This window comes from Phasianus colchicus, chromosome 27 (assembly GCF_987193195.1).
Source record: "Phasianus colchicus chromosome 27, bPhaCol1.hap1.1, whole genome shotgun sequence".
In the NCBI taxonomy this organism is placed as follows: domain Eukaryota; kingdom Metazoa; phylum Chordata; class Aves; order Galliformes; family Phasianidae; genus Phasianus; species Phasianus colchicus.
In genome coordinates, this window is record NC_143462.1 from 396,543 (window position 1) to 423,721 (window position 27,179).

The 27,179-nt window shown below is 40.2% G+C and overlaps 2 protein-coding genes across 34 annotated transcripts in view; one reads left to right on the forward strand and one right to left on the reverse strand.

Moving 5' to 3' along the window:
• The window catches only part of LOC149914770 (RANBP2-like and GRIP domain-containing protein 8), a 149,087-nt gene that overhangs the window by 40,992 nt on the left and 80,916 nt on the right, over positions 1-27,179 (reverse strand). The window lies entirely within an intron of this gene.
• On the forward strand, positions 357-26,129 carry LOC149914774 (annexin A4-like). Of its 18 annotated transcripts, none has more exons than XR_016460094.1 (7): positions 357-2,044; positions 2,131-2,225; positions 2,475-2,588; positions 3,505-3,561; positions 3,877-3,953; positions 6,485-6,632; positions 25,533-26,129. XR_016460094.1 is itself a non-coding variant. In XM_090125509.1 (6 exons), exons 1-6 carry the CDS (start codon positions 1,966-1,968, stop codon positions 16,006-16,008), a joined length of 504 nt encoding a protein of 167 aa, XP_089981635.1. In that variant the 5' UTR covers positions 357-1,965; the 3' UTR covers positions 16,009-18,966. The 18 variants fall into 18 exon arrangements, 9 of the variants coding, with proteins under 9 accessions (XP_089981635.1, XP_089981636.1, XP_089981634.1 ...); XR_016460092.1 differs by lacking the exon at positions 25,533-26,129 and adding an exon at positions 15,998-18,966; XR_016460093.1 differs by lacking the exon at positions 25,533-26,129 and adding an exon at positions 6,903-8,057.

Here is a 27,179-nt window from a genome sequence, read left to right on the forward strand (position 1 = left end):
CGGCCAGGAGCCGCTCCCGGACACCGGGCGTCCCGCCGCTCGCAGTCAGCCGCCGGTTCTCAGCCGGCGGCGCCCCGCCGCGACGCCGACTCCGGAGGACGGCTCCGTTCTGACGCGGGACGGACGGGGCCCCGAGGCGCGGGGCGGGCGGCGGCGGGGACGCGGGGCGGCGGAGCGCCGCTTTCCCGGCACGGAATCCCGCGGCCGCCATTGGCGGAGAGCCCGCGCTCGGCCCCGCCTCTCCCGCTCTCCTATTGGTCGGCCCGCGGAACGGGGCGGGCGCTCCCGGCGGGGTCGTTTGCGCCCGCGGTCGCGCCGTCATTGCGTCATCACCGCGCGCGTCCCGCGTGGCCCCGGCCCGGCTGCCCGCGGCGCTGCCCCGCGCCGCGCGCCCGCTCCGCTTCCGGGGACCCGGGGCCCGCGCCCCCGGATCCTTTTCCTCCGCGCGGCCTTCCAGCCGCTCTGCCCCCGGCCTGCAGAGATGCCTCGGGTCGTCGTGACCGAAGTGCGGGACCGGCGCGTGGCGGTGTTGAACGTCGTTCCGTTGGCATCAGCCGTCGGTCAGCCCGTCCAGAGCCCTGTGCGGGGCCTTCGTTTCCTCAGGCGGATAACGGGAGGATGCCGGAGCCGAGGGGCGGTGGGAGGGAGGCGGGGACGGGAGCATCCTGCCGTGCCGCCAGCAGCCCGGGGGCCGCGTGCTGTGGGTGCCGGCACGAAGCTCCGCCGTCCGTCAGCACGGGAGCTGCGGTTCTGGTGCAGCAGCAGGAGCTCAGCGCAGCCCTGCAGAGAGCGGTCCGGCAGCACGGGAGGAAGATGACGGCCTGGAGCGCGAGTGCCTCAGCAGTGTCTGCAGCCTGCGAGGAGCCGAGCCGGGCTGGGGAGAGGAAGGTGTGGGAGTCCCGGGGAGGGACGCGCGATGGCAGCGTTATTGGCAGGATCAGCTGCTTCCTCCACCGCTCCCGACGCCGAGCACTGGTTTCCTTTGAGAAGCAGCCCACTGTCACATCTGTGGGGTTCCGCAGGACACACAGGCATGGGGTAAGTTTAGGTTGGATATCAGGACAAACTTCTGTGCGGAACTTCTACAGCCGTGGGTGGGATCCCCCTGAGCTCCCCTTCTCCAGGCTGAGCAGCCCCCTCTCTCTCAGCCTCTTGTCATGGCAGAGGTGTTCCAGTCCCTTCACCATCTTGGTAGCCCTGCGTTGGACTCTTTCCAGCATGTCCAGCTGTCTCCTGTACTGGGAGCCCAGAGCTGGACGCTGTTCTCCAGCTGCAGCCTCCCCAGTGCCGAGCAGAGCAAAAGGAATGGTGCAGAATACTGGTCCTTACCTGCTACAAGAGAAGTCAGGACTAGGACTATGATGGGAGCGCATTGCTTTATGATTGACGTGGAGAACTGCTAGGAAGAAGGCCTGGTGGGCCTGAACACAGATGCCGGGTGGTCCAGCTTTTGTTTCACTGGAAACCAGGTACTCCGTGGGCAGCAATATGGAGATATGTTCTCCATGCAGTTGTGCCCCCGTGGCTTCTTTCTGATATGCTTGGGAAGTCCCACTAGAACAGGCTGCCGTGTGAGACAGAAGTGAGAGAGAAGCATCAGTTGTGTGGGTGGAGTTTTACTATCTCTGTGTTCACATCTTTCATGTTTGTCTTCTTTTTTTTTTCCAGTTCAACTCTGCGTGCGTCGGTCTGCCTTTGCTAAATCCTTTTCTTGTGGCCTTAGGCAACAATCGAGGGGGTCTCAAGTTTCAGCGCTGAGCAAGAAGCGCAGGCTCTCAGGAAGGCCATGAAGGGCTTTGCTAAGTTGATCTCCCTCCATGGTCAACTTTTATTTTTTCCCCAGCACTGCGAATGGCTGCTCTGGTGGTTTGATAGAGGGAAGCATAGCTGCTTGCACTGCTCTGCTGCACAACTGCCCTAAAAATTGTTGGAAAGTGGAAACAGAACTGCCCTTCGTGTCCCGAAATGCAGCTGCTCTGGTGGCGTGGGTCCTGGCAGCTTTGTGTGCATCGATGTAGTCCTGGAGCTGTTGAGAGCTGGCTGTGTGAGGGACTGGAGGTGGCACAAGACCAGAGGGCACTTCTGATCCTTGTGCAAGCATCCTGACTAGCTTCCATTTGTTTCTTGCAGGCACGGATGAAGATGCCATCACTGACGTCTTGACCAAACTAAATGTTTCCCAGCGTCAGCAAGTTCTGATCACCTCTAAGAGCACTACTGGCAGGGTGGGTGGTCTGCAGAGATGCATGAACGTGGTTGTGTCACTTGGGCGCAAAGTGAAAAACGACCCAATCTCTACAAGAGAAAGGTCGGCAGAGACTTCACCTGACCAAGGTTGTTTTGTTCTTGTTCAGTTCAGAGCAGTTGTTGATGCAAGGAGGGTTGGAGCCTGAAGAGGAGTGCTGAACAGCTCAGTTCCTCTGTCCTCAAAGGCCGTCCCTTCTGCCAACTCCTTTCTCCTCTTTGCCTTCTAGGATTTGATTGATGACTTGAAGTCGGAGCTGAGTGGGAATTTTGAGAGGGTGATCATTGGGGTGATGACTCCCACCACCATGTATGACGTGCACGAACTAAGGAGGGCTGTGAAGGTTTGGAAATCTTCCTTTTGTATTGCTTAAGTTCTGGCCAAGGACTTACTGCTTTGTTATGCATGTCTTCTCTCTCTTAAAGAAACCTGGTTGCACGTCACAAGCAGGTGCTGGTATCTTAAGTCTTGCCTTGGTGATTCCCTAGGGAGCAGGAGCAGATGAAGGTTGCCCAATGGAAATTCTGGCTTTTCGCACCAATGGAGAGATTTGTGGCATTAATGAGAACTACAAGCTTCGTAAGGAGTGCAAAAGGCTCTCTTGTCAGTTTCTTCCTGTCTGCGCTTCTTAATTGGAGGCTGTAGCAGTAATGATGATGGCTGGAGTGCTGCAGTGCTGCTGGGAGCCCTGGGCACAGTTCTGTACTTAGCTAGGTTACAGCTGGCAAATGTTGTGGGCAGCACCCAGGTGGTGGCCCTGCTCCTAACGGGTGCTGTGTGTGTGTTCTTGCTGGAATATGGCTGCTCCCTTGAGGATGGCATCGTATCTGACACATCTCCCATGTTTCGAAGGGTCCTCGTGTCCCTCGCAATGGTGAGCCAAGCTGAGGGGAGAAGGGGGTGAATGTTCAGAGCTGTGGGCACAGCTCTGCACTCAGTGGTGAGGAGCTCCAGGCTGGCTTTTTCTCACCCTGTGTGTCCCATGACCTCAAACCCAGCCTCTCCGGGGAGGGAACTCTGACTCTGGGTGTGCATGAGTGCTGTGGGCTCTTCTTTAAATGTCCCAGTAAAGTGGGTTGCTGCTCGTTTCAGAAGGAAGCCCAAAGTACATCTGAGCTGCATTTCATTTGTAAGCTAGTGTTCCCTTTGAAGGACTCCATTATCCATCCCCAGCAGCTTTTCATGAGTGGGGAATTCTCAGGAGTTGCTTCCAGTAGATGCTCTGGTGAACTGAGTCTTCTATCCTTGTGTCTTTGCAGGGAAACAGAGATGAAGGAATGTATGTGGATGATGCCCATGCTCAGCAAGATGCTCAGGTGCGTAGTAATGTGCTTCCCAATCTATTCTTGTGCAGGTGATGCGTGGTGAAGAGAAGCCAGCCTGTGAAATGGAAATAATGTTTTTAGCCTTGTTTGCAAGTCTCTAATGAGAGGTCTCTCGACAGGCTGGCTACTTGGCAGGGGCAATGAGATTTTGGCTGTGGGTTGCCGTGCCTGGTAGGTGCTTGTTGGAAAATATCCGTGATCTAGACAAGTACGTGCCAGCAGTGCTCTAGCTGCAAGGGATTTAAGATCTCCTGTACGCCCAGTCTTCTCCATGAGCCTTACTTTGTCACCCCTAATGTCTTGAAGTGCCTGTACGAAGCGGGGGAGAAGAAGTGGGGAACAGATGAGGTGCAGTTCCGTGTACAGAGGATGGACATAAACAGGTATCACCTAGTGAGAGGTAGGACCCCTGCACAGTGTCCTGGGTTTTTCTTTCCTTCCTTGTTTGTGTGTGATGCTTTTGTAGGAGCTCTGTAGCTGTCCAGTAGATGTGAACTCTTCTGAGGCAGCAGGTGTCCTAGAGAGAGCCCCATTGCATCCATTCCATTCTGGCTGTTTTATTCCCTCCTGAGACTGAAAGGGACTTGAGAAACCTAAGTCCAACTGGCTGCAGCTCCAGCATGGAAAGCAGAGATCATGAAGTGTGACTGCCATTGGGGCAGGGGGGAGAGGAGCTAAGAAACTTGATTGGCAGCACAAAGCAGCAGGTCTTGAAAATGGTACTAGCTGTGGTCGGCCAATTTGCAAGACTGTTAGCAGTGAAAATGAATTATTTCTGTGGGGCGATCCTGATTTAGCTGAGAGTGCTGCAGGGATGAAAGAATGTTCATGCAGTATACGAGGAGCTTGTTGCAAAGCGGTCCTTTGAATCTCTGTGACTTTCTGCCATAGTTTTTGATGGTACAGAGGCATTGCTAACAAGGACATAACAGCATTAAATCTGAGATGGTAGGCAGTTATTCAATAGATTGTTTAGTTCTTGTTCAGCCTGTGCTTTTTGTTGTTGTCTGTCTGCTATTCAGCTCAGAATACAGAACTATTGTATTTCTCATAAATGCTTAGCACTCAAATATGGAAGTGCTTCACAGGCATTAATTTTTGTACCTAACAAGTTTTACTATGAAGCCGCGAGTGTCTTCATCATTATTTAGCACAATAATTGCAGCAGTACAACAACCAACCTTATAAAAAATATTACATGCATTATTTTTTTTTAGCTCATCAAGGAAAGGGTTCTGTGAATCTTTACCTACACCTAGATCTACTGTGCAGTATACAAGATGGATACTCATCTGAAATATCTAGTGCTGTATCTATATGCAAAGTGTCAACCTAAATTTTTGGCTTTACAAAATTCTGATGACTATATTTTGCAGTAGATACATTTACAGCCTAGTTGTTTCTTCATTTCTTTTTATTTCCAGTACTTGAATGTATTATAGGATTCTATATGGGTTTATTTGTGTGGCAAAGATCACCTTTCTTTGTTTACTGCTCCAAGGTACTCGTTTTATTGAAAATTACTCATGAAGACTTATGATGTTTCTCTGAAAATGCTGAAAATAACTAAATGGCAATCTTCAACATTTACCATTAGAAAACAAATGGTTTGTGCATGAGATGAAAAGACAATAAAATCTGTTATGTTAACAGATAGATATCATTTACTTTTAAGCAGAGTACTATGAAATCTTTTACCAAGAGGTACAAAATTACAAAAGAAGCACTGAATTTACTTCAGTCATTTTTAAATTTTACTTGAGAGTCTGTCACGGAGTTATCTAGATCAACGTGTGCCCTCGACAGGGGGCAGCAAGCCCATAGGCCCCCTGGCCCAAAAACAGGACGGAAAAGGGGGAAGGGAAGGGAGATGGGAGCTGGGCCCAGAAACCAGAACAGCAGCAACAATCTAAGGAGGAAAACTTAATTTTACTAAACATGATATCGGAATGCAAGATAACACAATATAATATAATATAATTGAAATTGAGGCTAATAAATCAAATAAGAGAGAGAGAGTGTCCGAAACTAAAAGGCCTACTTTGAACTGAAGGCACACGGTTGGGGAGCAGACCCACACACTGCTAGGCAGTGAGCAAGAGAGCCAGAGAGCAAGATCCCATGACTCCCTCCCATGGCTTATCTTCCTCTCTGAACATGAAGTCCCCTGGGATGTGTAGTTCTTCCTTTCTTCTGAGAACCAGGCATCCAGAAAGATGTCAGTCCACGGAACTGGAGTATTAACTCTTTAATTACCCGTGCTTTACATGATGTTTGGTGTGGAATACCGATAACAAAATTATAAAACCATGACAGAGTACTGTGTTTTGTACTTTTTTGACTTCCAAAGTCAAAAAAGAGCTGATTTTGCTGTGGGAGGTAACTATGGTTAGGAGAGAAACTGTGTGCTCATTTTCCAGAAGGTAGTACATAAAAAATAAAGAAAGATCTTTGTATTCCTGGAAATTTGAGAAATTGGAGGGTCTGCTGTAGGAAATAGGATATATCAGTGTTTCTGTTTACAAGACAGTGACTGCTGTTTGTAATCTGTTAGAGGATGGGTATCTTGTCACAGAACAACCCTTTTGGACATCTTTATAAATGTTTTAGTAACTGAGCAATGGATCAGTGATGCAAAATACTTTCTTATCTAGCAGCAGCTCTTATCTGAATTTACTGTATCTATTGTGGAGAAAGCACGAGGTTCCAGTGCTACAGTGTTTGTGTTGTGAGCACTACAAAACTTTTTAAAACCACTGTTCATTTGCTCAGTATCAAAGAAAACATTTTAACCAAACTTAAGTGCTAACTAGTCACTCGGAGGTCTTCACTACCTAAAATTTTCCTTCATAACAGAATCTTTACAGTGTATGAGATAGAAATAATAAAATAATTTTCTTATTCTTTCCCTTAGGCATTTCCTGGAAACACAAACTCTGATAGTGTGGTCCGACATGATTTGCAACACCCAGTCATTGCTCGCTATGTACGTATAGTTCCTTTAGATTGGAATGGAGAAGGCCAAATTGGGTTAAGAATTGAGGTCTACGGTTGCTCCTACTGTAAGTTTTTCCATTATATTCCTTTAAAAAAAAAAAATGTAAATAGAAACTGTCTTTGAATTTCAGATTAAATCTGAATCTCAAGTGCTTTTTGCTAAAATGCATGAAGATATTCCAGGATTACTAATTGTAATAACTGGAGCTTAATTTAATATTTACTGTATCCTTTATTCTGAGTTTCTAGTTAGCTCTTCTATAGGAAATACAGCATTAGAATTAGTAAGAGTGCTTTGAAATCACTACTTTTGATCTTCAAAATTGTTTTTGCAGAAGACTTGAATAGACCAGTTGAGGAAAAGATAGCATTCAGATACATTTCATGCTGGGTCTTGAGAGGGAAACAAGACATAATTCATTGCCTGATGACAAAGATAAAAATAAAACAAGTAAAAATTCAATTGAAGAAGCTCATCTTGTCTAAATATGACATGTTTTTCAGAGATTTTTCCTTTAATATTTGAGTATAACTTTAGAATCTCTTCTAAAAAAAAAAACGAGATGAGCAATGGTGCAAGTGGTTAAGAGCACAACAGATCAAGTTTTAAGAAAAGCAAGTGTAGTTTCTAAATACCATTCCTTGAATTTGATCCTGTGGGTGCTTACGTGAAGTCCACATGCCTGCAAACTGTAAATGTCTGATGTCCTATTTCTATGCAAATTTAGTACAGTATTCTTGTAGGTGTTTTAGGGGAAATAAATACTTGAGATTTATCTTAAAAAAAAAAAAAAAAAAAAAAAAAAGTTAGAACAAGTTAAGAAGCACCTATATTGAAGACTCTTCCATTGACATCAAGTGATTTAAGGCCTATTGAAACACTTTGTCATGGTAACTAGCAATTATGTTAATTAACTAGCAAAAATATCTTGTGATTTCTGTTGTTTTGACTTGGCTATGTGCTTTCATTAAACACTATTGAGAATCACATTCTGGTATTATTTTTCCTATTTCCATGCAAAGAATTAAAGCCTCATTTTAAAATTTAGATTAAACTTAGATAATTTTTTAACAGCTGAAATAACTTAGCTGAAAAATCAAATCAAACTTGCTGCGGTGTTGGTAGGGCTGTGCTGGGGGAATTCATGGGTGTTGGATACGTTTGTAAGAAAACACATTGTATGTGTTATCTGAGGAACTGTAGGTTATCCTACAACAAGTTGGTTCTTGTTCAAAAAGGTAGTGATCATCTGAAGTATTAGGTAGCACTGTGTACAAGGCTCTTAATGAACCAAATTTGCCATCACTCTATTAAAATATTTTATATGCTGTTTTAAGTGTAGCCAACACTATAACATGGTTGATTTCACATCATGATTACATTTTTTTACATTTAAGTATATCTACTTTGAATACAAATACAAGTATATGGAGACAGAAACCAACTTTTTTTTTTTAATCCAACACTTTTTTAAACAACAACAAAAAAAAGAAAATATTTTTAAGTTGTAGGTTTTTTTTTTTGTTTTTTTTTTAGCCAAAAATATTTACAAGCAAAAGGTTTTAGGTTTTTGTTTTGTTTCCTTTTTTTTTTTTTTTTAATTAAATTGATATCTAATGCACTGTAAGCACGTTACAAGATGAATTTGGAGTCTGAAACTAAATGTGAGGAAAAGCATAGTTGGCTAACAAAATGAAAAGTTGTCTGCTTGAAAGACTGCATATTTCTGGAGAAAAATAAAACACATCTATCAAGGAAATAATGAATCAACTAAAAAAATACTGATAAAATTTGTCTTCACAGACAACTGAAGTAAGAAACCTAACCTTTTGTTTTCCTCGAAGAGAAGCATTGAACTGCTAGTATTATAAGTTATTTCAGTATTTTGTTAATGACATTAATAATAATGTTTTACATTTATATGTCTATAGGAACTTTTTTTTTCTTTCTCCTCCCAAACAAACAAAACAAACAAAACAAAGAAACAAAAAAACCCTCTCCTAAAATACTGTTAGATTTTAGAAGCAGGAATCAGGCTGTCCTTGAGTCAGTATGCTGAAACCAGTAGACAGCAGCAGCGCAGTTGAGAAGAAAAGTTCACTGTCTTATGACTTCTTGGAAAAACAGAATAATGTTTGAGAGTTCCAAACTTGTTTTCAAATGCATTATTTGGAGCAACTTATGTAAAGTTACATTGTTCCATAGATATGGAATTCAGCAGGAGCAAAGTTTTTAGCCCTATAATTAGTATTGTATATTGAAGCATTGTCATTAACCAGTGAGATTTGCAGATTAATCCTGCTGTCAGTGAAGAAACTGACTGTATAGATAAGTAGCAATTTTTTAAGCCTGATTAAAACATGGGCATCTAATCCAATTTGTGAAAATTTTTGAAACATTACCTAAAGCAAAAGGTTGCTTAATACCTTACAATCATATATTTTTCTTCAAGTTTGTAGGTTTATATTGAATGCAGTCTTTTATTTAGAGAATATTTGAGAACATATTTCAGATGTAGAACTTGCACATTTTCTCATAGTAAAGGTTTAATTGGAAAGTCATAAACTTAGTGCTTAAGAAAAATATTTCATTGCACAATACAGCAATCTGGTTATTAGTCTCAGAGTATTAAGAACTCTCATTAAACCACATATTGAAATACGTGGTCATTAATTGCCATATTGATTTGTTCTTATTTTTCTTGAGTATGCTGATAAAATACACATTATTTTTTGTGTGTCAGAAATGGAAACTACATTCTTCCTTACACAGCAATGTGAATTAAAAAAAAGGTTCAACTTTAAAAGAGAATTAGAGATGACATCTATTCCCTAGAGAAGTTTGTAAAATTACAAAATATTTCCTTTCAAGGTGCTCTTATTCATTTAATTATTTGCTTGCCTTCTTGCTTTGAGATTTTTCTATGTTTGAAACTGCAGATGAGATCTGCGACGTTACTTTCTAATAGATCTCTCGGAAGTCACAAAAATTAATTAATTAATTAATTAATTAATTAAAGGCTCCCTCTACAGTAAGATTGAAAATGTTCTTTACATTTCTCTCTGTGAATAAGTGCTGATGTCAAATTTAGAAAAGATTTTAACTGTGTGGGAAGAGAAGCAAACAAAATATTTAACATTAAAAAAAAATATACTGTAGTCAACGGGAGTTGTAGCTTTCATTTTAAAATCATAGAATGACTTATGTTGGAAGGGATTTTAAATATCATGTAGTTCCAATGCCCTCACATGAACATAGTTATCAACCACTAGATCAGGTTGCCCAGGGCCTGATCCAGACTGGCACTGAATGCCTCTAGGGAAAAAGCATCTGCATCTTCTCTGGGCAACCTTTTCCAGTCCTTTACCACAGTGAATAAAAAATTTCCTCCTATCATCTAACCTAAATCTCCTTTCTTTTAATTTAAAACCATTCTTGCCCGTTCTCACTAATAGACCATGAAAAAAGTTGGTTTTCTGCCAGTTCATAAACTCCTCTGAAGTATTGGAAGGTCGCAATGAGGTCTCCCCAGAAAAACAATCCTCCTCTCCAGTATAAACAAGCCCAACTTCCTGAACCTCACGGGAGAGGTGCTCCAGCCCTCTGATCATCTTTGTGGCTGCCCTCTGGACTGATTCCAACAGCTCCACATCTTCATTGTCTTCAGGGCCTAAGACCTGGGCACAGTATTTCAGGTGTGACTTCACAAAAACAGAACTGAGGGGGACAACTTCTTCCTGTTACCCAGTTGGCTGCCCTTCTTTTGAGGCAGTCCAGTATACTGTTGGCCTTCCAAATTGCAAGTGCACAATGCTGGCTCACATCCAGCTCTTTATCCACTAGGACCCCCAAGTTCTACTTGACAGAGCTGCTCTCATTGAGTACTTCTCCCAGTCTGTTCACATATCTGAGATTGCTCCAACCCAAGTGGCAACACCTTACATTTTGGTTTGATGAATCTCATTTGATTTTACATGAGCCCGCTTTTCAAGCTGTTCCAGGCGATTACAGATATGGAGTGAAGCTGTGCAGAGAGAAAATTAGAAAAACCAAAGCCCAGTTAGAACTGAGCTTGGTCATTAAGATAAAAGACAACAACAAATATTTCTATAAATATATCAACAGCAAGAGGAGGGCTAGAGAGAACCTCCATGACTTGTTGGACACCGAGGGCAGCATGGTGACCAAGGATCAGGATAAAGCTGAGGTATTAAGTGCTTTCTTTGCCTCAGTCTTTAATAGTAAGACTTGTTACTCCCTGGGAACACAGCCTCCTGCACTGGTAGATAGGGATGGGGAACAGAATAGGCCCTGCATAATCCACGATGAGATGGTTTTGGACTTGCTCCAGAAGCTGAATGCTCAAAAGTCCATGGAGTCAGATGGATTGCATCTAGAGTGCTGAAGGAGTTAGTGGATGTGGTTTCCAAGCCACTCTTCATCATCCTTCAGCAGTCCTGGCTAACCGGGGATGTCACAGTGGACTGGAGACTGGCAAATGTGACACCCATCTTCAAAAAGGACGGAAAGATGATCCTGGTAGCTCCAGGTCTATCAGTCTCGCCTCAGTACCAGGGAAGATTATGGAACAGATAATCTCAGGAGACATAATGGACCAATTAAAAGTCAACCAAGGGATCAGGCCTAGTAAGTATGGGTTTACAAATGGTAGATCATGTTTGGCAAACCTGATTTCATTCTATGACAAGGTGAGCCATTTAGTGGATGAAGGTAAGGCTGTCGATGTGATCTACCCGGACTTCAGTAAAGACTTTGACACTGTCCCTCACAACATTCTCATGGAGAAGGTGGCTGCCCATAGCTTGAATGGATGTATGCTCTGCTGGGTGAAACACTGGCTGGATGGCCAAGCCCAAAGAATTGTGATCAATGGAGTTGAATGTAGTTGGCGGCTGGTCATGAGCAGTGTCCCCCAGGGTTCAGTACAGGGGCCGCTTCTATTTAACATCTTTATTAACAATCTTGATGAGGGGATTGAGTGCACCCTCAGTAAGTTTGCAGTCTACACCAAATTGAGAGGGAGTGTTGATCTGCCAGAGGGGAGAAAGGTGCTACAGAAGGTCCTGGATAAACTGGATTGATGGGCCAAGGTGAACCGTGTGAGATTCAATAGTGTCAAGTGTCAGGTCCTGCATTTTGGTCACAACAACCCCAGGCAACCCTATAGGCTTGGGAAGGAGTGGCTGAAAAGTTGCCTGTCAGAAAGGGACCCTGGTATATTGATGGACAGTCAGCTGAATACGAGCCAGCAGTGTGCCCGGGTGGCCAAGAAGGCCAGTGGCATCCTGGCTTGGATCAGGAATGGTGTGGTGAGCAGGACTAGGGAAGTAATTTGGCCCCTGTACTCAGCACTGGTGAGGCCTCACCTCGAGTACTGTGTTCAGTTTTGGGCACTTCAATACAGAAAGGACATGGGGTGCGAGCAGATCCAAAGAAGGGCTGCAAGGCTTGTGAAGGGCTTGGAAAATGTGCCGTATGAGGAGCGACTGAAGGAATTGGGCTGTTTAGTCTGGGGAAAAGGAGTCTGAAGAGAGACCTTATTACTCTCTTCCAGTACCTGACAGGTGCTTACAGCAAGTGCAGGGTTGGTTTCTTCTCACTGGTGACAGGATGACGGAAAATGGTCTCAAGTTGTGCCAGAGTAAGTTTAAGCTGGATATCAGGAAAAGCTTCTTTACAGAAAGGGTTGTTAAGCACTGGAATAGGCTCCCCAGAGGCAGGGTTGAGTCACCTTTCCTGAATGTGTTTAAAAACCATTTGTTTACTGTGCTCAGAGACATTATTTAGCAGAGGGTTGTTAGAATTAGGGTAAGTTTGGTTAGGTTGTGGTTGGACTTGATGGTCTCTGAGGTCTTTTCCAACCTGAGCACTTCTATGGTCAGGCATAGTCTATCCTTGATGAAGCTGTGTTGGCATTCTTGAATCACCCCCCTCCCCTTTCTTGCACATGCCTTAGAGTAGATTCATGGAGGTTCTGCTCTGTGATCTTCCCTGGCACAGGTAAGGCTCACTGGTCGATAGTCTCCCAGATTTTCCTTTCTCCCTTTATTAAAAATGGGAGTGATGATTCCTTTTTCCACTTGCCAGGACCTTCACCTGACAGCCATGAATATTCAGAAATGATTTAGAGTAGCTTGGCAACCACATCAGTCAGTTAGTTCAGGACTCTGAGATACATGTTGTCCAGCTCCAGAGACTTGTCCATATTTAGTGTCATAAGGCAGTGTCAGACTTGCTCTTTTCTGACAGTATAGGAGGCATTTTGCCCCCCATCCCCTTTGTAGAGTTTCAGGTACATATAATATATTTAATACACTCAAAAGAGGGGAAAGGATCTTTACATTTGCAGTGACATAATTTAGCAGAAAGCAAGCCATAGGAAAAATTTATCAAAAAGCAAGTCATAGGAAAGAAAGTAATGTTACAGAAGGCAAAGTATCCACTGAATTCATTAATGCAAAGCTGATGGAATATTTATATTCAAGCTCTTTTTGAGACAGAGAGTAAAGAGACATGATAGATAGATGTCTCTCGTCATGTTCCCATTTATGAATTTTTTAGACAATCAGCAAATTCAAGGCATCTGGAGGCTATGACAACTACAATATATATTGTATTTTATCACTGATTTTTGAAGTTCATAATAAGCTCCTGCAGAATCATTGCCATACGAATAGTTCCTTCAATCACAATACTGCAGCAGATTAATGCATACAAAACAAACAAACAAACAAACAAACAACAACAAAAAAAACAGTAGCATTCCTATTGAACAGTCTTTGACAGCACTTTTTAAGATAAGAAGGAGAGAAAAGAAGAAAAATAAACAAGTCAGACCTTATCGTTTTATGAAGAAATGAACATTTTTTATGGAGATTATTTACTCCTTAGATAGTACAGTGAACAAAATCTTGGTCATGTGAATATTTACAAGAGAAAAAAAAATTAGACTTGGAGGTGCTGTTAAGGCTTAAGCCATAAGTATTTGAAAGGAATATTTACAATAACTGTTTTGAAAATATTGAAGTGCTAAAAATTAGAGCTTGAACAGATTTTGACAAGTTAATCCTATTTGCCTGTAGTGACTTTAAGTGAAACCATTGTTCCTCTTCACTATTAATTCCACATTCATCAGCTGTATTCATCATTAGAAAAATTTCTGTGATACTTGTAATTTCCTTTGCCATTGTCATGCTATTGCTACCAACTATTCATATCTCCATCACTCTCTCCTATGGTTGCCATATGTACTTCACAGAAACTCCATTCTCTCCAAAACTATATATTACATCAAAATATCACAGGGAATATTTAAAGTAGATAAGAAAGCCACTATTTAACTTGTGTGGAACCTAACCAATTTTCTTTTGTCCAGTGCCACTAGATAGATATAGTGGACATTTTGTTTCATCAGCCTATGCTCACAAACAAACGATCAAAAAACTGATGAAGTGTCTTGATGGCCACTGGAACTCCCTATGCTGAATGAACTATATGTCCATATGTATGTAAACATATGAATACATATTTATTCTTTTACACTTTTTTTTTCCACCTAAATTGTGAAGATACTTATGTGGTCTCATAATCCATGTAAATGGTTCTTTGCCAACCTCTCATAATATTTTATTACTCATAATAATAATGTTCACTAAACTGTCTTAATGAAAAGATGGACTTCTATGACCATAGAAGTGATGGAACTGCATAAAAATATTAAATGATAGATAGGAAGAAACATTTTGAAGCATATGTTTTGTCTAATCATGTTCTCATATTTGTAGCAACTGTATTAAATCATTGTAATTAAAATTGTTTTTCATTTTGGAGAAAAAAAGAATCACAGATTTGAGAAAATTATCAGCAGTCACTGTAAACTTAGTAGCTTTGTTTGTGACAGTGAATAGAACACTTAAGAGTTATCCGAAGCATCCAACCCTCTTTTTCTCTGTTTCTCTTTAGATATTTTTATTCTGGATATTTCTACAATTTCTATGTAATTGATTTTCAGCCAGCATAGTCACAGTTCAACATCTGCAAGCATAGCTTGGTATTTACTTTTTCTGATATTACAGGTGCATGTCTCAGTACTTGTATTAAAACAGTGGAGAGTGAGGGAAATGAACTGTGAAAACATTTGAAGATCTCTTTGAAAACATGCTCTGTTTGAAAGCTTAATTCTTTTCTAATGTACTCTCTAGCATGTTTTTTTTTTTTCTTTTTTTTTTTCTTATTTGTTTTTACATAGAGGGGACTTCTTATCTTGAAGATCATAAAAATTGGTGATTTTCCTCATTTGCTCCATGGTACTCCTCAAACAGTAGAGTTTTGCAGATTTAGGATCAAAAATAACTTTTTTTTTTTTTTTATAAGTATTTAAAGTGTGGGTTGTTTACCTACTCCCCAGGAAGAAATAGTTGTGATTGTTTCTTTGCAAGTGTTTGTTATTCTGGTATGAAAGTAAGTGAGAACAGACTTCAGCTAATTTCTTATCTCTAGTGGTTAACAGTAATAGGTATGGGTCTATTTTGGTTCTGGCTGTGTCCAGCACAGGGCACCCCAGACACACACAGCAGCCCAGCAGGCCCTGTCATCAACTCAGCACCTAAGAATGGTACAATTTTTAAATGAAATATTAAAATTTAACATATATTTTTCATTCTTTTAACATATATTTAGTCTGATACAAAAAATGTTTTATTTTTGTATCAACTTCTTGAAACCACAGCAAATTGAGCAGTCCATTATTTTTAAATGTCTAGCTGTAGTGAAGTTACTGGTGGATATTCTCAGGCACCACAGGTTTGTGATCTGCAACAGCAATGTGTATCCCATACAAGTACATTTGTTATGCATCAGTGGATGCATAATCAAAGTCAGATTTAAAAAAAATCTATTTTACATGCATACATATCCCACCAAAATGTTCAGTTGCATACTCAAACATTTTTCAATTACACTTGAACACTTTTTTAAATCATTCAGCATTTCCTTTAGAAGAGTATGTATTGCTAGTTCATTTTTAAAAGATTTTTTAAGGTTTTTTGATGGAATACTGTATAATCAATGAATGTACAGATGTTATAACAGAATCACTGAATGGCCAGGGTTGGAAGGGACCTCAAGGATTGTGGATCGCCAACCTCCCTGCACATGCAGGGCCACCAACCTCCCCATTTAATGCTAGACCAGGCTACCCAGGGCCTCATAAAATCTGGCCTTGAACACATTCAGAGATGGGGCATCCACAACCCCTCTAGGCAGCTGTTCCAACACCTCACCACTCTCTCTGTAAAGAACTTCCCCCTGACATCCAGCTTAAATCTTCCCTCCCTCAACTTCAAACCATTTCCCCTCGTCCTGCCATTATCTACCCTTTCAAAGAGTTGACTCCCCTCCTCTTTGTAGACTCTCTTTAGGTACCGGAATGCTGCTAAGAGGTCACCCTGCAGCCTTCTTTTCTCCAGGCTGAACAAGCCCAACTCCCTCAGCCTGTCCTCACAGGGGACGTGTTCCATCCCTCTGATCATCTTTGTGGCCCTCCTTCAGAAAAATTGATTTAGAAATACTAAATTTTTTTTTATGGGACACTTGGACTTTGTTTATCTTTTAGAAAGTCACAATAAATTAAATAAGATTTAAATACATTCCCTTAAATATTTTCTTTGCTCTGAAAGTAATGCTTCCCATTTATCAAATTGTATCATCATAATCTTATATAATATAGTTTCCATTTAAATAGAATAAGTTCTAAGCTACAGAAGATTATTTTTCAATGTAGTCACCATGACTAGCTATGCATTTTTGGTGGTGATTGAAGAAGGGCTTGTATGCTGCGCGTATTGTTTAAAAAAAAAAAAAAAAAAAAAAAGCCTGGAGCAGCAGATTTGATCCACTATTACTGTCACCACTGCTGAAACACACCACCTAACACACTATGCTAACACTGACTGTTAAATCTCTGTGAATATTCATCAAGTATTGAAGAATGTCAATGGATGCTGTTTTTTCCACATGGAGGAATTCAGTTATATCTTTGTTTCATGTGCACTTCTGTGTCAGATATAATTTTCACAGACTGCCACTATGCTGCCATCATGGCAACAAAATCTAGTGGGATATTGGTGGGAACGTTCAATCTCTACTGTTATACTACTGATGTCTACCTCTGATATCATGGGCCAACAAAATAAAATAGAAGGCATTGCTTTCAGAGCAGCCTTTGCATGAGAAATCTATAAATCTTTCCTTTTCACATAAGTGCTTATGTAACTTCTAGATTAGAAAATTATTTTAATAAAGGAACCTCAAACTTTTAGAAGAATGTATGTAATTAGCGAGTTCTGAAAATAAATATATTTTTTTACATTATTAATTGTTTTCAGCATTTATTTTTCCAAACAGAACTTCATATTTCTGTATTGGTTGCTGGAAAAAGAATTATTGCTTAATTCCTTGCATGGTAACATCTCTATTTTTCTTTTTCAGAAACTTGAAGAGTGGATTTTTAATTCTTTCAATATAAACATGTTCTTACTTCCTTTCTTCCTTCGTTTTCTCTCTCCTTATTTTTCGTTATTTCTCATGGTACATAGTTGCCCTTTTGGTTCTAAGTATATTGAACAACTTGAGAGAATAACTTTATAAAACTATAGCTATAAAAAAGTTCTTTGTTACCTAAAAGATCGCATCCCTGGATGTGTTTAAAAACCATTTGGATGTGCTGCTCAGATAGATGATTTAGCAGAGGCTATTTAGGGTAGTCAGGTTAGGTCGTTGGACTCAATGATCTTTAATGTCTTTTCCAACCTGAGTGATTCTGTGATTCTATTTGTTTAGCCACAGCTGGCATTTATGTAGCATGCTTTTATTTACGGATGCTCTTGCTTAGTGATGCATGTATAAGTGTGTCTGTCCCCCCATCACTTTACCCCTGTGTACATTCTCTTCAGGTAGAGAGAAAAGCGGTGATTCTGTTTCCTATGAAGACTAAATTGCAAACAATCATACAGACTGTTACTGAACTAAAGAAAACTGAGTTAGTTGTGTTGTTTTTGGTGACATCAGTGTTGCCATGGTACCAGAGGATCTCAACGCACCCCTTTTGCTTGGGTACTTCTTATATTTTTTTCTATGCCTTGTATAGATGCAGAAAATTGTACCATTGAACTGTCCACTGGACTAATGGGGTAAGTGGGACAGCTGTCCCTTCACCGCTGCTTCATAGCTTCTCTTCTTTGACTCGTTTCCTGAGGAAAGCCTCTGAACGGAATACAACTTGCAAGCATTGGTTGTTGGTTCTTTAGGTTAGATTCAGTGAAGCTTACTTATATCTGGTTAATCTGGGGAGGATTGAGATCCTCTGTATCTCTGTCACCTGTTCCACGTTTGAGCACCCTCACAGTGAGAGCCTTTTCATTCTACTAAGTGTCACCCTGGGTAGGGACACATTTCACTAGATGAGGTTACTCTAAAGTGCCATTTAACTGGACCTGGAGCTCTTCCACTGATGCATCCACAGCTTCTCTGGGCAGCTTGTTACACTGCCTCAACAGCCTCATAGTGACAGATTTCTACCTTAATTCTAATCTAAATATATCTTTGAATTTAAATTGTCCCCATTCTCCTGTCACTAGAGATCATCAGAAAAAGTCTTTCTCCATCTTTCTTAAGCCCACTGTATGTATCAAAAGGCTACAATAAATCATCTCCAAAGCCTTGTCCAAGCTAAAATCTCACAGCTTTTCTTCAGAGGAGGGGAGTTACATTCAGCTAGATTGAGTCAAGGTTAGATATCATGGGGAAGACAGAGACCCCCATGCTTTCTGGGAACGCATCCTCATGGGGACAGTCTTTTTCTCCCAGCTGGAAGATGTCCATGCTGCAGCATGTGTCTGGTGCCGCTTGTGCTCCTGTCACTGAGCACCTGTGAGAAAAGCCAGGCTTCATGATCTTCCACAATCCCAGTAAGCATCTGTAGGTAACACTCACTTTTTTTAATACTGATTGTAGGCAGTTCCCTCAGCCTTTGCTGCGACTGCTGGGTGCCCTGGACTCTCACCAGCCCTGGCTGAGCTCTTGCTCCATGTGGCAATGTCTTTTTCATACCAGGGTCACCAGGTAGGGACTTAAGAATCCCCATGCAGATTCTCAAGGTCCAAAAGGGGGGAAAAATAGAGAGAGAAATATGTGTTGTTTTTGTTGTTTTTGTGAGTTCGTTTTCTTAAGTATTACTCATTTTTTATTTATTGAATCAATTGTTCAATATGCCTCATCTTGAAAAGATGACCTTCATGCTGAACTTCAGGCTGCTTCATGTCAGAACCAAAGTCATCTTCTCCACATGAGTAGCCACTTCTGTAACTTGTTTGACACATTCTCAGGGCCCCAGTCAGCTCAGGTCCTTCTGCTGGATTCCTTCTGTTGTCCTGGCACAGCAGCTCAGAGAATGCTGGTCTCTGCCTTCCCCTATTCCTGAGGACTTGGGGAAGAAGAAATGACAGATTTTGGCAAGGGAAAAGGATGGAGATGCGAAGGATGGTCTCACAGGAGCTTTTGTTGTCAAAAGAATTACCAGGAATGGCCATGTGAGCCTGCAAGGTGGTACTGGAGTTGGGACTCCACCAGCTAGTGGTAAACTTATGGGATGGATAGTTTGGTGCCAAGACAGAGGTGGCCATCTGGGGAGAGGTGGACAGGACCCTGCCTGGCCACCAGAGCACACAGCTAGTTTGAGCTGAAGGGGAAATACTTTGTCCAGTAAAGATCCCAGTAAATCCTGGGAAAGCATCCTTCAGGAATATTTTGCAATTGCAATATTTTTTGGAATTTTGAATACTTCTTTCTTTCCAGACTTTTTCTGATAATTTGAAAATTTTACACCAATCTATATAAGTCGATAATTATTAAACTTGCTTTTAGCTTTTACATTATACAGTTTTTAATTTTTTACTTGTAAATTTACTTTCCCTCTTAAAAGCTCAAAACATATCCTGACTGTGTTTTATCAAAAAATATATAAACAGGTAATTTCTCTAAAATTAGAAATCTGTTACTCAATTTTCAGGCACATAAGAAGCTGGCTTATCTACAATGTATCTTTCAATTTTAATGGATGTTTGTGAGTCAAAGAATCAGTGGGATCGTATCTAAAGTATGCTTCTGCATAATCTTCACACATTAGCATTAAAAATAATCCTTATACATACCTAGGTGCAATTTTCCTTGATTTTTTTTTTTTTTTTTTTAAGAGAACAACAGTAGTTCACAGCTTGAAGCAAGCACAATATTAAAAATCATAAAATAAAATTACAATAGTTTTTCTTAACATTGTTTCTAATAAGTTGCATAACTCATCAGAAGATATAAAAATCTTCACGTGGAAGATACATTTATTCAGTATATTCTATCATTGCTGTTTCAAAGTGTATTAGTTACTGTAAGCTTTCAGGTATTATTTATTTTTTCCCCTCAAGATTTAGCTTTTTGACCTCAAACATTAGTGAAAGATGCAGTCAGGATTAGCAGGTTCTAAACTGTATTGACTTTCAGGGAAAAAAAAAAGCACTGAAGTTTCTGTTCAGATTCTATCTGAAGAGACTGCTGATCAGTTCTTTATTAGAAAAATTTCCATTTTTAGTGAACTTTTGTCATAGGAAATACAGACAAAAATAATAGCTATTTAATAATATATTACAAACTACCAAAATAAAAACATCAGAAGAAAGCTAGAAATTACTTCATCAAAACTTACTATAGGAAGTAGTGAAATTGAAGTAATTGAAATTAAAGTAATTGAAAAATTCCTTCTTCAAGTCCATACCTCTCCAATTTTGAGATAGGGATGTGATGAGGGACCATGTCAAAGGCTTTGAAGAAGTCGAGGTAAATGACATCGTCCTTCCTCTGTCCAGTGATACCGTCACTCCATTATAGAAGGCCATCAGATTGGTCAGGCAAGATCTGCCCTTTGTGATGCTGTGCTGGCTGTCTCTGATCACCTCTTTATCTTGTAGGTGCCTTCGCATGGTTCCTACTCTATGATCTTCCCAGGTACAGAGGTGAGGATCACCAGCATGTAGTTCCCTGGGAATTTTTCAATGGATTAAGAACTGGTTGGCTGGACATGATCTGTGGTTCTGTGTCAGGGTGAAGGCCGGTCACAAGTGGTGTCCCACAAGGGTCAGTCTTGGGAACGGGGCTCTTCAACATCTTTGTCAATGGTCTGGCCAATGGCATCAAATGCATCCTCAGCAAGTTAGCAGGTGACACGAAGCTGAGCAGTGCAGTTGATACATTGGAGGGAAGGGAAACCATCCAGAGGGACCAGAACAGGCTGGAGAAGTCAGCCCCTGAGAATCTAATGAGGTTGCACTTAGGCTGGGACAACTCCAGGTATTTATAAGGGCAGGAGGAAGACCACCTTGAGAGCAGCCTGCAGAGAAGGACTTGGGGGTACTGGCAGATGAGAAGCTAGACATGAACCATCAGTGTACATTTGCAGCCCAGAGGGCCAACTATGTTCTGGGCTGCATTAAAAGAGGAGTGTCTAGCAGGGAGAGGGAGGTGATTGTTCCCGTCTACTCAGCTCTTGTGAGGCCCCATCTGGAGTACTGCATCCACACCTAGGGCCCTCAGCACAAGAAAGACACAGAGCTCTTGGAACAGGTCCTGATAGGGCTGCTAAGATCAGAGGACCAGAGCACCTCTTGTATAAAGAAAGAAAGGCTGAAGGAATTGGGCTTGTTTAACTTGGAGAAGAGAAAGCTCCAGAAAGACCTCATTGTGGCCTCCAAATACTTGAAGGGAGCTTATAAACAGGAAGGGAAAGACTGTTTACATGGGTGTATAGTGATAGAACAAAGGGGGATGGTCTTAAACTGAAACAGAGGAGATTTAGGTTAGAGGTTAGGAGGAAGCTTTTCACTCAGATGGCGGTAACACACTTGAACAGGTTGCCCAAGGAGGTTGTGGATGCCCCATCCCTGGAGGCATTCAAGGCCAGGCTGAATGTGGCTCTGGGCAACCTGGTCTGCTGGTTGGCAAACCTACCCGTGACAGCAGGGTTGAAACTAGATGATCATTATGGTCCTTTCCAACCCAGGCCAGTCCATGATTATATGTAAGCAATGCTCACCTTTAATCACCAGTGCAACACAATATGAACTTCTAGGAAAAAATAAATAAATTCTATTCCCCCATTATCAGAGAAGGGATCCTGTTGCCCCTTCACTACAGCCAATTTTAGTGAGGTTTGAACAGTCCCTACTTTCAGCATTCTTTACTTCATTCTTCCCCCCCTCGTTCCCTTTTCAAGCTTTTCTCCCTTTTGATTTCTTTCTTTTCCACTTTCTTCTTAAGAGTTCTTCTTGCTTTCCTTTCCTCTTGGCCTTTAATAAAAAGAATTTTCCTATCTAGATGTTATCATGCTTTTTTTTTTTTTTCTCCATTAAGGTAGGAATAATCTTGTCTATAAATAGTGATAAGCATTTTCAGCATCACAGTGCATGTGTAGGCTTGTTCAGTCAAGAAATCAGACGATAGGACCAGCAGAATATATATTAACAGATAATTAATCTACTTCCTATAGTAAGTTTTGATGAAAACGCAGTTTTCTGCGTTCCCAGAAAGCATGGGGGTCTCTGTCTTCCCCATGATATCTAACCTTGACTCAATCTAGCTGAATGTAACTCCCCTCCTCTGAAGAAAAGCTCTGGGCAACATGTTCCAGTACTCTGTAACCCTCATTGTGAAGAAGTTCTTTCGCTTATTGGTTCGTAACTTCCTATGCTCAACTTTATGGCCATTTCCCCTTGTTCTGTCCCCATGGACTGCTGAAAAGAGGTTGGCCATGTCCCTTTGACTCCCACACTTAAGATATTTATAGACATTAATAAGATCCCCTCTCAGTCTTCTTTTCTCAAGGCTGAAAAGATTCAGGTTACCTAGCCTTTCCTCATAGGGGAGACTCTCCAGGTCACTTGTGGTCCTCTGCTGGACTATCTCCAGGAGATCCCTGCATTTTTTTGTACTGGGAAGCCCAGACCTGGATAGAGTACTCCAGGTGAGGCCTGACCAGAGCAGAGCAGAGGGGGAAGATCACCTCCCTGGACCTTCTGGCCATGCTCTTTTCAATGAACTCATTGGCCTTCTTGGTCATCAGAGCAGTATGTTCATAATATATTGTTTATGTGCTTAAATTTTCATAATGATATTTTGGTGCCCGTGATTAATAACAACAAGAAAATACTCTACATGTGTGGAATATGGTAGCCCAGCGAGAGGCTCTTTGATACATTTTACGTGTTTGAAAGATAGATGCTTTTAAAGGATAGATTCACGGTTAATGCTTTTTAGTCGTACAGAATTAGTATATGCATTAGTGCCCATACAGCAGCATAAGGCTCACATAATATGTTAAGAAAAGAATGCTGAAAGTGAAGATCCTCACTCTAAAAATGTTTTAATCTAAAAAGTATGTCAGATGAAATGGAGTTAATGTAAGTGAAAAAAGTGAGAAAAATTTCACCTAAGATTGCCAGCAATCATTAGTACAGAACCTTTATATTTTTAATCCCAGTGAAATGTTTTGTAAGAAGTGTGCAGAGTTGATCGTGTAGAAGCCATTGGCAATTTTGAAATATGTGTGAATGGTAAATTTCCTATGAATATTGTTGGCTTGATTTCAGATATATTCACAAGCATTTCTCTGGAAAGTACACTGCTATTCTGTCCAATGTAAATTCACTGACACCTGCTCTTAGCAGGAATTTTTTAGTAATTCAAGGCAGTAACGTTTATCAAAGTAGCTAAATTAGCTGTTATGAAATCACTGTTGAGTTTTTGTGAATGAGCACCTCTATGCACTATTCTACTTCTATTCTAGCACTTTTCAGACACTAACATAGGTAATAGACTAATGAGGCAGGGGAACCTGCGAATCCAAGCCCTGGGAAAAGGAAAAGGGGAAAAGGTAGGGAGATGGGTCTAAAAACAGCACAGTGGCAATGATCTGAGGAGAAACAAACTAATTTACTAAATAAGATATCAGAATGCAAGATAACATACTATAATGCAATATAATATAACGTAATTAGAATTGAAGCTAATAACTAAAGTGAGAGTGTCTGAAAAATAGAAGCCTTACTCTAATTAAGCTGAGGTGATATGGCTGGGAGCAGAGATGAGCCAGAAAATCAAAAAAGGGAAGTCAAGAGATCTACGAATGGTTTTTATCTTTCCCACTGAGCAGAAATGGTAACAGAACAGTGAGCAGTCCTCTGGGGGATATAGTTCTTCTTCTCTTCTAAAACAGGTACCCCGAAGTATCTACTATGCATGGAACAGGAGCATTAATGCTTTAACATGTACTACATGGTGTTATGATGTGGAATACTGAGAACAAAAATCTAAAACCATGACATATAGTTACACTTCCGTCACCAGAAAAAAGAGGAAATAGGGAAGTTCTGGAGTCTGAGTCTAATTCAAAATTGTTTGTAATTAATTAAATGAATTATTTTGGAATTCAAAAAGGAATCTCTTTTACAGATTTTGTTCACTGACCAAAATTTACAAAATTCTTCAAGTAGACACAAGTATAGGGCAAAAAATATCTGAACAAGCCTACCCAAGTCTAATAAGGTAATAAGACTGTGGGTGGTGACTTATTTTCCTTTGAGATTTGGAATTGGGGTCACTTTTGTCACCAGATTTTTTAACACCTTCTTCGAGATATTCTGATTTATTGTTCTTCAGAGGAAAACTGCTTAAATGTGGCATCACAGAAATATATTGGATTAAGGGCTAATACATTTTCCTAGCCAGATGAAAGTGGTGTTGTATTTTTAACATGTCAATAGTGCTTATCCATATCTCAGGAAATCCAACAGTGGAGAAATCAGGTTTAAAGTAATTAGATTTATATTTCTTATTTAAATGCATATATTTATTTTCAATATTGTCAGTTACTTTTTTCCTATCTTACCACGTTTTTGTCTCTCTTCCTCTTTTCCTGTCTCTCTCGTGCACTAATATATAAACAAATATATAAACATATATGTATACACTTATATACTGTCTCTTTCCTATTAATGGTAGTTAGTTTAGTGACTAAGGATGAAAAATATTGTATATTTACGCTTCAATTATAGGAACAATATGTTTTACTGTCTAAGTACCATTTCTTGTCATGGTTATTATCGTGATATTAAATAGCTGAGAGTCATTGTAGAAGGAACATAAGTCATTACCATCTTTCTATACATAATGACTCTTAAACATAATTGCTATGTAATCTTTAGGTGAATTATTATATTGAATTACTATATAGGCCAGTGCACATGCTGGTAGCTTAGCTAGGAATAAAAGAAAGCTACTCAATCAAAGATTAGTCCTGTTTCTTTTTTAATTGAATGATTTCAAAGCATAATATTCAGGGCCGTGTTTTAGAAATATGTGATACTTTTACTTGACTCTGTTAAAGTGTGTGATATTAATTTATGTAAATTGATAATGAAACGAACATAACTGCATGACTGAAAGACTGATCCAGGTATGAAAAGGATACTTGTATTTCATGAGCTACATATTGAGAACCCACAAACCCACAAAAATCTAGTCAAAGTCTTGATTAGAATGTGAGTCACATGCTTGACAGTCAAGGTAACTTATGCTGATGTTACAAAGAGATACCAGCTGATCTTAGGGGAAAGGTGATATGTTCTACATAGGGGACTTTACAAACAGCAGAAAATTAAATTCTTTCCTTTGACCTCCTTCATAGGATGCGAAGTCAATGCAGTATTTATTTCAAATATTCCTTTCATACGCATCAAAAAAGTACTACTGATTGATCCTCAGAGGCAGAATTACAATCTGTGACTGTCCTCAAACATGCTTATATGTCCTTCTACTTGAATGTGAAAGCTGTTCTCCTTCCTAGGAAAATGAAGACAGTTCTAAGCACCTGGTCTTAAGTAGCTTAAGAAAAAGAAAGAAAACAATATAATGAACATAAGATAATGGAAGGTAGGTTTATTTGTTTGTTTGTTTTAAAGTAAATAATCTGATTTCATGCTTCTGTTTCTTTTGAAGCTTTATTATTTCAGGAGGTTTTTGTTCCTTTGGAAGAGATACTATTCCTCTGTGATTTCCCTGTAGTTCTATTCATGTTTATATGAAACAAAGTACTCCAAAATTCAGAAAGTCTTCTAGGTCAAATGCCCCTGAATAGATCTTAGCATCTGAAATAGGAGGACTTCTGTATCTTAGCAAAATAGATTAAGATGTAAATATCATTTAATAACCAGAAAAAGAAAAGAGCAATAGAGAAGAATGACAAGATTTTGATAGAGTGATTTAAATACATCTTTTCCTTACAAAGAAAATGATTTAATCATTTACTGTTATATCATTGAAGCGAAGTGAGAGATTTCTAAAGACTGTTAGATGTTCTGGAACTAGAATCAGAATGAGCTACGTTCATTCCAGTAAAGATAATCTCTTCTTTGATATGTATTGTGTGGATGTTTCAAAGCATTCCTCTTTCCCTGTTCATAATGAAGTTGTTGTCCATGAAGTGCCTTCCTTTCATAAGCAATTCACTCTGCTTCTTTTTGATGTTCCTGTTCAATAAGAACTTGCTCTCTTTCAAAATGCTCTCATTCCATCCTTTCCCTCTAGATTTTACCTTTCTATTTCTAATTGCTCCCTTTCTCTTTGCAAGCATTCTTCTGGCTCATACATTATTTGTACACATTCTCTCTCATGACACTCCCTTTCAGCAATTTCTGTATTCTTTCAGAGTTCAAGAGCTCACTGTATTCTCTCCAGCAGAACCATGTGTTCTTGCAATCTCTTTTCCTTCATCTTTCCAAAAGACAAGATATCCTCTCTACTCATGTATTCTCTAAACTACACTTTATCTTGAATAATACACTCTTTGTTCCTCTACATCTGTGGTTTATTAAACCTTTCCCTTCTAACTGCCCTAGTGTGGCCTTGATTTCCTTTTGTTTAATCTAAAACTACAACTCAAGCTTTTACCACTTCAGGTTTTCTTCAGGTTTTCTTTTTTAGTTGTTTCTTGATTAGGACCATTATCACTCTTTCTCATCTTTACCCTCTGTTTTCTCGAGTTCTTAAGTTTGTTTTGTTTTATTTTTGTTTGTTGTTGTTGTGGTTGTTTTTCCAAATTTCCTGGATTGCTTCTATTTTGCTTGATGAAGTTTTTCAGGCTTTATCACTTGGTGCGGTTTGTTTATTCCCCATGCTTCTACCTGAAGCAGATTTCTCATCATTTTTCATCAGCTTCTTTTTGGAGGGGTCACCTTTGACTTTCTGAAAAGAAATTTACACTGATTTGGCTTTTTTTCATAAGAACTGGATTAGCTGTGAGAATAATTTCCGTTCATGTATTCATAAGTAAGGAACTGTAAATTAGTATGCAATATTGGTGATATTGCTGCTGAAATAATTCTTCAGTGTAGTTACCATACAGGAGTTTAAAATTACTGGTTTGTCCCTTAAAGAGAGTGATTCATACTTCTTGCTATTCTTCTGTGCAAATAAATTATCCAAGTGAACATAA